This window comes from Otolemur garnettii, unplaced genomic scaffold (assembly GCF_000181295.1).
Source record: "Otolemur garnettii isolate 467f Iridium unplaced genomic scaffold, OtoGar3 scaffold00108, whole genome shotgun sequence".
NCBI classification, from domain to species: domain Eukaryota; kingdom Metazoa; phylum Chordata; class Mammalia; order Primates; family Galagidae; genus Otolemur; species Otolemur garnettii.
In genome coordinates this window covers 6,967,155-6,978,547 of record NW_003852503.1, presented here as the reverse complement: position 1 = coordinate 6,978,547, position 11,393 = coordinate 6,967,155, and the positions used below count along the sequence as shown (strand labels likewise).

The 11,393-nt window shown below is 54.4% G+C and overlaps 1 protein-coding gene across 1 annotated transcript in view; it reads right to left on the bottom strand.

Moving 5' to 3' along the window:
• The window catches only part of DSCAML1 (DS cell adhesion molecule like 1), a 335,603-nt gene that overhangs the window by 67,860 nt on the left and 256,350 nt on the right, over positions 1-11,393 (bottom strand). The window contains exons 9-11 of the mRNA XM_003796863.1: positions 3,267-3,545; positions 2,761-2,880; positions 1,799-1,975 (exon numbers count right to left, since the gene is read on the bottom strand). Of these exons, the coding sequence (XP_003796911.1) occupies positions 1,799-1,975; positions 2,761-2,880; positions 3,267-3,545 (576 nt within the window). The remainder of the gene's footprint in view (positions 1-1,798; positions 1,976-2,760; positions 2,881-3,266; positions 3,546-11,393) is intronic.

The window sequence follows — 11,393 nt, the reverse complement described above, 5'->3', positions numbered from 1 at the left end:
CCTGGGAAGAGTGTTGCAAGGGCTCCTGGGAAGAGTGTTGCAAGGGCTCCTGGGAAGAGTGTTGCAAGGGCTCCTGGGAAGAGTGTTGCAAGGGCCCCTGGGGTTGTGAAGTGAGAACGGCAGAGGAAAACGAAGACCTCCGGAGAGGAGAGGAAGAGACTTGCCCAGGGACGCCCGAGGCTGGGTCACCTCATGCATAGTCAGCTTCCTGACCACTGAGTCCTCTCATTTGCACAGAGAAACCACCTGTCACAGAGCTGGCAGCCCCCCTAATTTAAAGAAAAAAGCAAAGGCAAAAAAACCATCTGAGAAGCGTTTGGGCTCCTCTCTCCTGCTGACAGTGATGAGGATCAGATTCCAAGGACGGGTCCAGAGATGCCTGCTCTTCTCCTGCCTCACGCAGCCTGAATTAGCCAAGTTCTCCCTGGCTGAGGGATGTAGATTGATTGCCTGGTTTTATTAAGGACAAAGTGCTTTTTGATAGTGTGAGGGAAGCGGCTCCCCAGGGCGGGGATTCCGGCTCGGAGCTCCCTGACATCGATCGCTGGGGCTTCCCTGGCTTGTGCTGAGCTGAACACCGGCTTTGGCAAGAGATAAAGAAGCTATGATTCTTAAAGGAGGGAACTCCGGGGAGAGGCTGGGCAGACCGCACACAGGGCATTGCTGTCAGCGGCCTCTCCTGCAAGCCCCGGAGGGACTGCCGTTAGGAATGTAACAAAACCTCTGGCTAAATCTTTGCGGGCTGGTTACCATACTGGGTGCTTTACGTGTATTATCTGACTCTTGACCCAAAACGTAGCAGGTAAGGAACTGTTATGACCCTCGTTTTACGGATCAGGATGATGAAGTGTCGTGAAGCCAAGTACACTCATCAGGGTTGCCTGGTAATTAAGTCACTGCCCCTAGATTCACACTTGGCAAGGTCAGATGCTAGAATGCAGGATCTTACCACTGTCCTCCACGGCCTGCGGTCTGTGTCCCGACACAGGGCCAGATGGACACCGTTTTGACACAATTCCCAGGGACCTGTCATACACACCCCTACTGGGTAAAGGGATACGGGTGCATCTGTGTGTGACTTAGCAGACCTCTGGGAGGCCAAATAAGCCGTGTGCTTGCAAGGCCGCTGAGGCTGGCTCTGGATCTGGGGATTTAGAGGTCATGGACAGAGCACCATGTTACAATGAGTTGTACTGATCCTTTGCTTTGCCAAAGCACCTTCCTCTTTCTGGTATCAGTTCTTGCATTATTCCCAACAACTTTGTGAGCTGGGTAGGCTGGGAAGGGACCTCTAGCACAGGTGTGAGTACTGGAGCACAGAGAGGTGAAGTAACTCGCCCAGGGTCACACAGCTCATCTGTGTAGATTGAGAATCGGAACCCGGGTTTTCTTTCCATGGACCTTTCTCCTACACTGTGTACCTGGTATTTTCCTTTCTGTTGTACACATACACAAACAGGTGTATATTAATTAGCAAAACTAAGTTGATATGAGCGTTCAGATTGACTTGCCCACCTGCAAATCAAGGTACATGTGACACCATACGATACTTCGGTAGAGTGAATCACAAGCTTATCAGGACTTGAGTGGGGTGAGCCGGGACCTTTCAGGGTGAGGCCCTTGTTTTAGATGAGCCTGCTTTCAAATGCCCCATCGGAGGGTCCCAAGCCTGCCTCTGATAAGAAGTCCTCCCTGCCTCCCCTTCACAGAGGGAAGGACGGAAACCAAGGGTGCAGGCAGCAGTGTGCAGGGAAGGGCCTGGGCTGTGGTCGGGGTGCTGGGGCCGGGGAGGACTCACTCTTGACAGTGAGGAGCATGGACTTGCTGATGTCGGTGCCCACACCGTTGCTGGCCTGGCAGAGGTAGTAGCCGATGTCCTCTTCTAGGACGTGGCGGATCAGCAGCGAGCTGTTGGGCAGGATCTGGATGCGGCCGGTAAGGGGCACAGGGTGGTACTGCTGGGGGTTCCCGCTTCCTGGAAGGAGGAGGCAGTTAGGTGGCGGGGACTGGGCCAGGGAGTGAGCTGAGTGCCCTGGGGATGGCCCTGTTACCCTTCTCTTGCTGATCCAGGCCATCTTGTAGGAGAGCTGCGCCATTCCCAAAGTGCTAGAGCCCGCATAGCTCCCGCCGGGCCCCAGGAAAGACCCTCACAGAGGTCTGGCCCCACTCCAGCTCTGAGGCAAAGGGATGGGGTTGGAGGCCTCTGCTCAATGCCCACTTTGGCAATGAGCTTCTTGGGGGTGAATTTGGAAAGGAAGAGTTGTCTTTGGGAGGAAGATTGAGCCTTTAAGTGGCAGTTGCTCGCAGCCAGGCCTGGGAGAGAGGCCAGCATTCTTCAGGGGTCCTTGTGACACCCCCTAGTCTCCAAACATCAGCCACAAACGTGGTCTAAGATATGGGATTAATTCAGAAAGTAAATATGTCCTTGGGATATTACAAGGAGTAAGGTCCTAGAATAGGTCCCCTGGGGAGAAGCAGGGGTCTTTGGGGACTCCGGAAGCCCAGGGTGGGATGGGGTGCGGAAAACTGATGCACACGGAGTTCTGGGGCTGGGGAAGGCCAGGTCTATGGGGAGAAGAGGAAATGTGGAGCCGGCACGATGGCTGTCCCTGGTCGACAGACCCCTGGTGGTGCTAAGGGTGACAGATGGGAAGCCAGGACTGCCACTCAGGGCTAGAAGCTGCAATGCAGGGAACAGTCTCAAATCCCATCAGCACATCCTCCCTCCCGCCTCGGAGAGCTGGCTGGGCCAGGGCTTACCCTTGGCGTGCTTCCACATGACCTTGGGTGGGGGGTAGCCGTCCACCGAGCAGTTGAGCACACCAGCTTTGCCGTAGATGCCGTCCTGATTGTTGGGCTGCACCACAAATCGAGGGGGCACTGTAGAAAGAGGGAAGGTGGGGAGAAATGCATCGTCTCTGCCTCTGACAGGTCTCTTAGGGCACCTCCAGCCAAGGGCAGTCCTGCCCATACATTATAAAGCTGGGGGAGGCAACTTCTAAAACCTAAAATGTAAATAACTTTTGCTGAGTTGGGCGTTTGAGTTCCAATCCTGCCTTCGCCAGTGACTAACTAAGCCAAGAGTCTCTTCTGCTCAGGGCCTCAGTTTCCTCCCCTGGCAAAGAAGAGGTCTGAACCTTTTGAACCACTTGATCTTGAAGGGCTGGGCTGGAGCCAACCTTCCATGAGCCTGTCATTCAAACTGGAAAGCAGCGGCAGACTGAGCTGGTCCCTCCCTCCCCGGAGGCTGGCCGGGGCCTGCTCACCACGCACGATCAGCTGGCGCTCCCTGCTCACGGTGGCGGCCGCGTTGCTGGCGATGCACGTGTAGTTGCCGTTGTGCTTGAGGGAGACGCTGGAGATCTGCAGGGAGCTCATGAATTCCTTGCTCTCGATGGTGACGCCCGAGCCTGAGATGATCACCTGTCCGTCCTTCCTCCAGGTGATGCGGATGGGCATGTCCCCCGAGGAAACCACGCAGGGGATGTAGAGGAGCTGGCCAATGGAGGCAGGTGGGAACTCAAAGGGCTGGATCAGAGGGGGCACTGAGAAGACAAGGGGGTGCTGCCATCAGGCCCCCACGTTTCGTGCCCAGCCTGGCCAGCCGTGCCACCCCATTGGCCCCACCTGGTGGCTGTGGGGGGAGTCTCGAGTAGGGCTCCCTGTGCCTTGTTCTCCTGTAGCATAGAATCTCCCTGGCACCTGGTGCCCCGCCATGGTTCCTGGCTCCTGTCCTTCTGTCCACCCAGGTCTAGGCCCACTGTCTCTGTTCAGGCCCTTCCCTGACCTGTGTTAACTCTGCCCTTCAGATTTGTCCTGGGATTTGCCTCACGTGCTTCTGAACACCTGTCTGCCTGCTGACCCTCTGCTCAGCTCTCCCTCTGACTTCTCTGCTACCCTCAGCACCCCGTGCCCACGTTCTCACCCTACAGACACATCTCGCAGCTTTTTGGGGGCCTGACATTTCTACAACCGGGGTGCTATGGTCTAGTCTTCTCTTGCAGAGGCTGACAGGTCACCCACACTGCCCCTCTCTCTTGCCGTCAGGCATGAGGACAGGTGAGTGGAAACTCACATCACTGCTTCTGTTGCCTTCTATACGTGATCTCACTGAATCCTCCCACCAGCAATGTCTCTGTTTTCCAGACGTGAAAATGAAGTTTCAAGGTAGAGAAGTAATTGCCCTAGGTTGCCCTGCTCAGAAGAGGTGACGGTAGGATTTTATTTTATTTATTTATTTTTTTGAGACAGAGTCTCACTTTGTTGCCCTCACTAGAGTGCCGTGGTGTGTGGAGCTCACAGCAACCTTAAACTCTTGGGCTTAAAGGATTCTCTTGCCTCAGCCTCCCAAGTAGCTAGGACTACAGGCATCCACCACAGTGTCTGACTATTTTTTGGTTGCAGTTGTCATTGTTGTTTAGCTGGACTGGGCTGGGTTCGAACCTGCCAGCCTGAGTGTATGTGGCTGGCGGCGTAACTACTGAGCTACAGGCGCTGCCTGACAGTAGGATTTTAAACCAGAGCTGTCTGAGCTCTCTGCGCTATGCTAGTTGGTTGACTCTCTTTGAAAGCCCCAAACAAGCCCAGACTAGAGACCCTCATGTCTTGTCAGTGAGCTCCCTTGGGTGGCAGAAAAGAGCAGAGAGGGAGCCCTGACCTGTCAGCGGGTCAGCACCCCTGAGCAAAGTGCCATCCACACAGCCTCCCTCCCCCTAGAGAGGCAGCTCTTCCCTCCCGCCCCCACTGCCTACATCTCAGCCCCTGGGGGGCCTGTCTGGAGCAGGAGCCGCTGTGAGATGGATCCTCCTTTCTCAGCTCCGGCTAGAGCATCAGCCATTATCTTTATGATAACTCAATTAGGCTGCAGCGACATTGCAAGTGGGGGGAGAGGAGAGTGAAGGAGACAGACAATTAGCTTAACAAGGATGAGCACCCAGTAGATGAGATCTCCTTTCTGCAGTCGAATAATTAAATTACAAGGCTGTCCACAGTTCTCTGGCCTTCTCTCCGGCACCAGCCCTACCCTCCTGGCAAGCCTACTACTCTCCACTCCAAGCTGCCCAGAGCAGTCATCGTGGGGGATGGACCCCAAGGGTGGGTGGCAGCATCAGATGCAGGCCTACAGCCCTGCCTGTACCCCAAGGATGTTCAGAGCTCTGATGGAGCTGCCCGTGGGGAGCGGCCGATGTGGACATAGAAAAACCCTTGGCAGCCCTTTGGGTCTCTGGGAGGGCTGTTGAGTGGGAGCTCTAGTTCTGGATAAGTGACATTTAGGAGGCATGTGGCCTCCATGACCCTCAGCAGGGCCCTCAACTGACTGTTCCAGTGTCATCTGCCACCTTCCCCTTCACTCCAGCCTGGGGCCCTGTCAGCTTGCCACGAATGCCCACAGCTCCTTAGCCCTGCACAGCTGGGCATTCATCCTTCCCGTTTCCCACCACGAGCGTTCCACACTCACTGGCTGGCTTTGACCCATCTTATACCAGATCCACCTGGGCCCTCACTCTCAGTCAGCTTTTTGGGGCTCTGGTCATTGTTTGAATCTCTTCATCCTGGTCTCTGGCTACCTCTTTTCCCTGGGATAGGAATTTGCCTCCAGGGTTCTAAGTGGTTTGCTGGGCCTCAGACGTCTTCAGATAGATTTCTCTGGAACCTTGACTCTAGCAATGGTTCAATACCCATCACTGAGACTTCCCAGAGCTTCCCTGGTTGAGTGTCTGCTGGCCCCGCTTCAGGTCTCTATTGCTTTTTGTGCCTAGGTCAGATCTAGGTCTCTGGGCCTCCCTGATGGAATTGTTGCAGAGACCCGGATGTGCCACGCAGTGTTTCCGCAGGCCAAGAAGGACAAATTCTGGCCCTGTCCTCCTTTCCTTAAAAGCCCAAAGCTGGGGAGGGGAGGTGCTCCTGGAAACTCCCGCCATACCTTCAGACCTTGATCAAATGCCATCTCTTCTGTGACACCTATCTTCCCTCTGCACAGCCCTGAAGCTCTTGGTCCATGCCTTGGTTACAGCATGGGTCACATGGCAGGGAGGTAACTTTATTATTGTCTGCTTGGGGGACTTAGAATTTACCTGGCAAATTGTACTTGCCCACTAAGGGCTCATCGGGTGAGTAAATGACCAAACATATAGGTGGATATCATTTCCTCGGATGACATAAGACGTTCACTTGTGAGGTGAGCAAAAGAGGTGAGATGGGCACAGGATGGGGGCTCAGCCAGAATAAGGGGGTGTCCTATGCTGCTCATTAAGATGCTACATTGATGCTGTGGGATTCTGGAGGTCAGAGCTTCTCCCTCGCTCCTTCCTAGGCCAGGGCCAAAACTGTCACGGCACCAAACTGCTGCTGTGATTTAAGAGCCCCGTGGACACTTGAACATGAGAGCGGCAGCAATGACAAGGGGCTGGAGAGTAGAACAGGTGGCATAGCAAGGAGGTGGGAGGAGAAGGCTGATGGCTCCGTGCCCGGGGAGGACATTTCCGCCGAGAACACAGCGGTGGATAGAGACAGGGTGAAATCAGGCAGGAAGATTGCATCCAGGCAAGGAGAAGACAGCCTTTCTCAGTAAGAAGGGATTTAGATAATGGAACAAGTTACTAAGGCAGGTTAATTCATTAATTAACTAATTCATCTAATATTTATGAAACGCCTGCTCTGTGAAGGCATTACGCTCTGTGTGGGCTGGGGAAAGGAGAAACATGCTTACACTAGGGCAGAGCCTCCGGGAGCTTGTCATTACCAGGGAAGGTAAGATCCTCCCACCTCGAAGATTACCAGACAACACCCCCTGGATAGGCAGAGGCTGAACTCGGAGGGGGAACGTCATGCCCACGGGAGGCTGCAGCTTCATGGACGAGGTGACATTTGAACTGAGAATTAAAGAACATGCATGCTTTCAAAAATTATGTGGGGTGGAGGAGAGGGAAAAACGACCCTTCCGGAGGTGGGCTTTCTGACCAGAAGCCCTCATGAGTGCAGGCCATGGGCCTCCTGCCCTTGAGTCCAGGCATGACCCCAGCAGACTGCTTGAATATGGGGGACATGAATGTCCCCACAACCTAGGGATTGCTCTCTGGAAGCCTTGCTCTGGCAAGTCATCTTTAGCCAAGTACTGCAATGGTGAAGAGGCCAGAGGGGCTGGGAAGACACAGGGGTCGGGGCAGTCCTTGCCATATCTGGCCACCGTAAAGTCTTTATGGCCCCTCGTTTGGGAGTGTTGCACAGGGAAGGTGTGCCGACCACCATCCCAGACCACAAATGTTTTATGGTGTTTCTCATCATCCCTCTTTGAGACAGAGCCTTTTATTTATTGCACCTGCTAGCGGAGTGTGGGCTGCGGGAAGCTGGAGGTTCTCTGCCCGCACAGCACAGAGGTGGGGAAAAAGCCGTGCCTGCGGCCCAGGGCACCTGGTCTAGACTCTGCTACCCACTCAAATGACCATAGGCCAGGCTGCCTGCTCACCACCACCCTGTCTCTGCTTCTGAACCTCAGTTTCCTCATCTGCAAAATAGAGGGGTGGGGTCAACTAATACCTAAAGCCTAACCCTGACTTTCCAGTTCCAATACCTCCCATATTTTAGGAATAATAATAGCTTAGTTCAGTTTTTTACACAGCCCTGTCTTCTCAGGAATCTCTTGCCAGACCACTTGATTTAAAATTGAAAATCCCTTCCCCGTCCACTCCCCAGCCCTGCTCCCATTTGACATGAGCTATTGTTGAGGTCTTTGCTGTTTGATCGGTTTCCTAATTAAAATGTAAACTCCATGACGGCAGGGATTTTTGTCTTTTTTGAGCATAGCTGTATTCACAAAACCTAAAATAGTCCCTGGAACACAGTGAATGCACAGTAAATGTCACTGCATGAATAAGTGGCTGCGACGAGGCTTCATCATCACTATCATCAGCGCCTTCATTACCACCACCATCATCACGAGCCTGTCTGTCCCACAGGAGGTTGCTTGCGCCTGTGTTCTTGGCACCTTGGGTGAGGAAATAGGGTTGTTGGCAGCAGCTTCCTTGGTGGCCCCTCCCCGCAAGTACAATTAGGGCGTCTCCTCCCATAGAGTCTGCTGTGCCTCCTTCCTGTGGACTCCAGTATGGTTTCTTCCAAACCTCTGTCTCTGCCAATAGCAGGCATTTGGCCAGGTGGCTGGCCCTCTCTTGAGCTCTACAACTGTAGAAAGCCCCAACCCGTTCATTAGGGTGGGAGAGGGCCTCTGCCATGGGTGACCAGGCAGGGACTGGTGTGAGCAGTGCTGACGCTCAGCATTGAGCAGCTAGTGGACAGCGAGTGTGAGAGGGCATTCGGGAGAGGGTGTTTGTGTGTAGGTGGGTGTGTCCTCTCTTCCACTCATTCTCCACAGGGCCTGGCACCATCTCCTGGTCCCAGCCCTGCCTAGTATGGGCAGAAAGCACCTTATGTCCTCAATTTGGCTCCAGAGATCCTTAGAGGCTCAGATGTAGGGATGGGAGATGTTCCTTCACTGAGCCAATGCCAAGGGGCCCAGTTGCAGCTGTCTTCCTAGTTAATTAAACATTCAGCCTGTGTGCCCAGAGACGCTTGCCTGCTATGTTATTTTTCAGCTACAGGGGGCCCTAAAGTCACCAAATCTAGATTGGATCTGTGTGCACTCCTCTTAGCATCCTGCCAAGGATCTCTCTGGATGCCCAGAGACAGGCACCTGCCTCTCCTGTAGCCTGGCTCTCCTATGCCAGCGTTACATGTGCCAAAGCTTGGGCAGCCCTCAAAGCACCCTCCACCCTCTGTGCCCTCTGCTGCTCCCACTGTGCCGGGCCACAGCAGGCTCACTTGGGCAAGATTTCATAGCATCCACCTGCAGCCATTTTCTGTGGCTCGGGAATGTCGCACCAACATTACAAGAGGGCACCACCAGAGGAAAGAATTGCATGTGTAACTGCGTGCATGCATGCGTGTGCTCAAGTGTGAACAGGCTAATGTGTTCACCTGTTGCACGTGCATGGATGTGAGCACCGATGTGCACATGCGTGTGTCCTCACACACAGGTCTCTGCACATGCGTGTGCATGCGTGCCCACATTGGGTGTTCTGCTCTTCTCAGCTCAGAGTTCGAAAAATTCACTTGAAAATAGGTAGTCCCCGAAGGGATGGAGTGAGCAGTGGATCTTCCAGCTCCTGGCACAGCATGGGCTTTGCCTGGCCCTGCCCACCAACCCTTGGCTCCACAGAGAGGTGGGGGTTGGGGGGAGACTTCCAATTTTATCTCGAGCTTGTAGTGCCTTGTCCCACCCCCACCTTGCCTTATTCTACTTTCTGGCGCTCTGCTCTGATCCTTGGGAGGGGGGCACTTCCCACCCAGGCAGTAGCAGAGGGGTCTGGAGAGCCACCCCGGGCCCATCCATTCCTTCCCCCACCCCAGTCAGGGCGCCATGCCATGCCCAGGGGCACCTCCTCCCTCCCCTCCCTGGGTAGTAGTTCTTGGAACAGCACATCAGCTAATCAAGCAGCGTGATCATAATCAGCTCTGATGGGTTCTTCTGCAAAAGTGCATTCTAATGAGGTGGGGAGAGGGAGCAGGGGAGAGAACGGGAATGAGGGGCCGGAGCTCTTGGAGGGGTGGGGGCCCAAAGCCCTTCACATCATGCTGCTTCTTGTCTAGAGAGAAAACAGGCGATGGCACCCCTTCTAGGGCTGGTTCTGGGATTTGTCAGATCCTGAGGGTAGGGAAGAGGGAAGGCATTCACGCGAGCCTGTGTACTACACACACACATGCACACACCCCTGCTTTGTGAATGCCCAGCTTGCGCTGGATGCTGGGATCCACATGTGGCAAGTGCATCAGCCCTGCCCTCCAGGATCTGACACACACACACACACACACACTCTCACTCACACACACACCCCCTCCCTCTCCTTGGGCTGCAGAGACACCGTCGCTCAGCACCATCACAACAGGCCCAAGGAGTCGCTGAGACGGAATGCATCAGATTCAATTCATTAGGACTGATCGCTCCCTGAATGGAGCTGAATAATTGATGAGCAGAAGCAGCTTTCAGGATGCTCCGACTACTCCCAGGCCCGCTGGAGCCCTGTTATTATTATTATTATTTTTAAGACAACAAACCCAGCCAAATGCTTGCCAGCGAGGGTGGGTGAAGGGAGTAAAGCGAAGGTTAGATGTTTTAATACGTGATGTTTACAGTGTAAACTCTCGGTCCACTGCTTGCCACGGAAATGGATACAGGCGGCCCCGTGATGGCGGCTGGGGGAGGCAGGCTGTGCTGTGTGCCACCGCCACCGGGCTGGTTTGCTCAGGCTGCCAGGGGTGGGGATGTGGCCTGGTGGCTCTGAGGTTCCTGCTGGCCCAGCAGGGCCTTAGGGCTGGGCAGAGGCATTAGCCTGAGGACGTGGCCAGGATGGCCCTCAGCCTGGCAGGGGTAAAGCAGCAGGGCAGCAGGGAGGCAGGGCGGTGAGGGTCTGAGATGGCCACAGAGGCCCCAGTTATCTGGGCTCAAAGCGAGGGTTCCTAGTAAGTCAGTCCCACCCAGCCTAATGTCTCAGTTTCAGGTCAAAGCACACGCTGTCTGGCACTACGGCAGTGCTGGGAACTTGTGGCACAGCCTCTGAGCATTAATGACAGGGAGCGGTGGGAGGAATGCTGAGCTGCCTCACCACTACGGTTCAGTTCTTCCAGCTGTCTACCAGGCCACCCCCCTGCATGGCCGGCCATCATCCTAGGCAGGCAGGGCTTAAACCAGATGCAGCCTCTGTCCCCCAAACTCTCCCTCCTCCCAGACATCCCTCTTCTGCTCTATTTTGTTTCCAGCGTGGCCGGGACCTTTTCCATCCTCCTAGGGGTCCCTGGCTAGCTTTCCTCTCCTGGCTCGTGTTGTTCCTCCCTCTCTGACCTTAGGAATATTGGGGGTGGGGGTGGCCCCAGGCTCCCTTTCCACTGCTGGGGTGACACAGATGCCCAGGAGAGGGGAGCCCCCAGGGGATAGGGCTCTCAGATTTCCCAAGGGCTCTGCCTCTTCCCTCTCACACCCACGTAGTCCTGTAATCCCTACTTCTTTTCTTTCTTTCTTAGTCTTCATTTGTCACCCTCAGTAGAGTGCCGTGGTGTCATAGCTCACAGCAACCTCAAACTCTTGGGCTTAAGTGATTCTCTTGTCTCAGCCTCCCAAGTAGCTGGGACTACAGGCGCCCATCACAACGCCTGGCTAAGCACTCCCTATTTCTGTATTCCTGGGGTGGTGCATGGAGCCAACATTCCTCCCCATTCTCCCCTTCCCCAAGCTCTGGGCCAGTCTGTGTTAGAGCTCAGATCTGCAGTGATTCAGACCCAGGAAAAATTCTGACACTAGGTGCCAATTTACTTAACTTTTTTTTTTTTTTTTTTTTTTTTTTTTT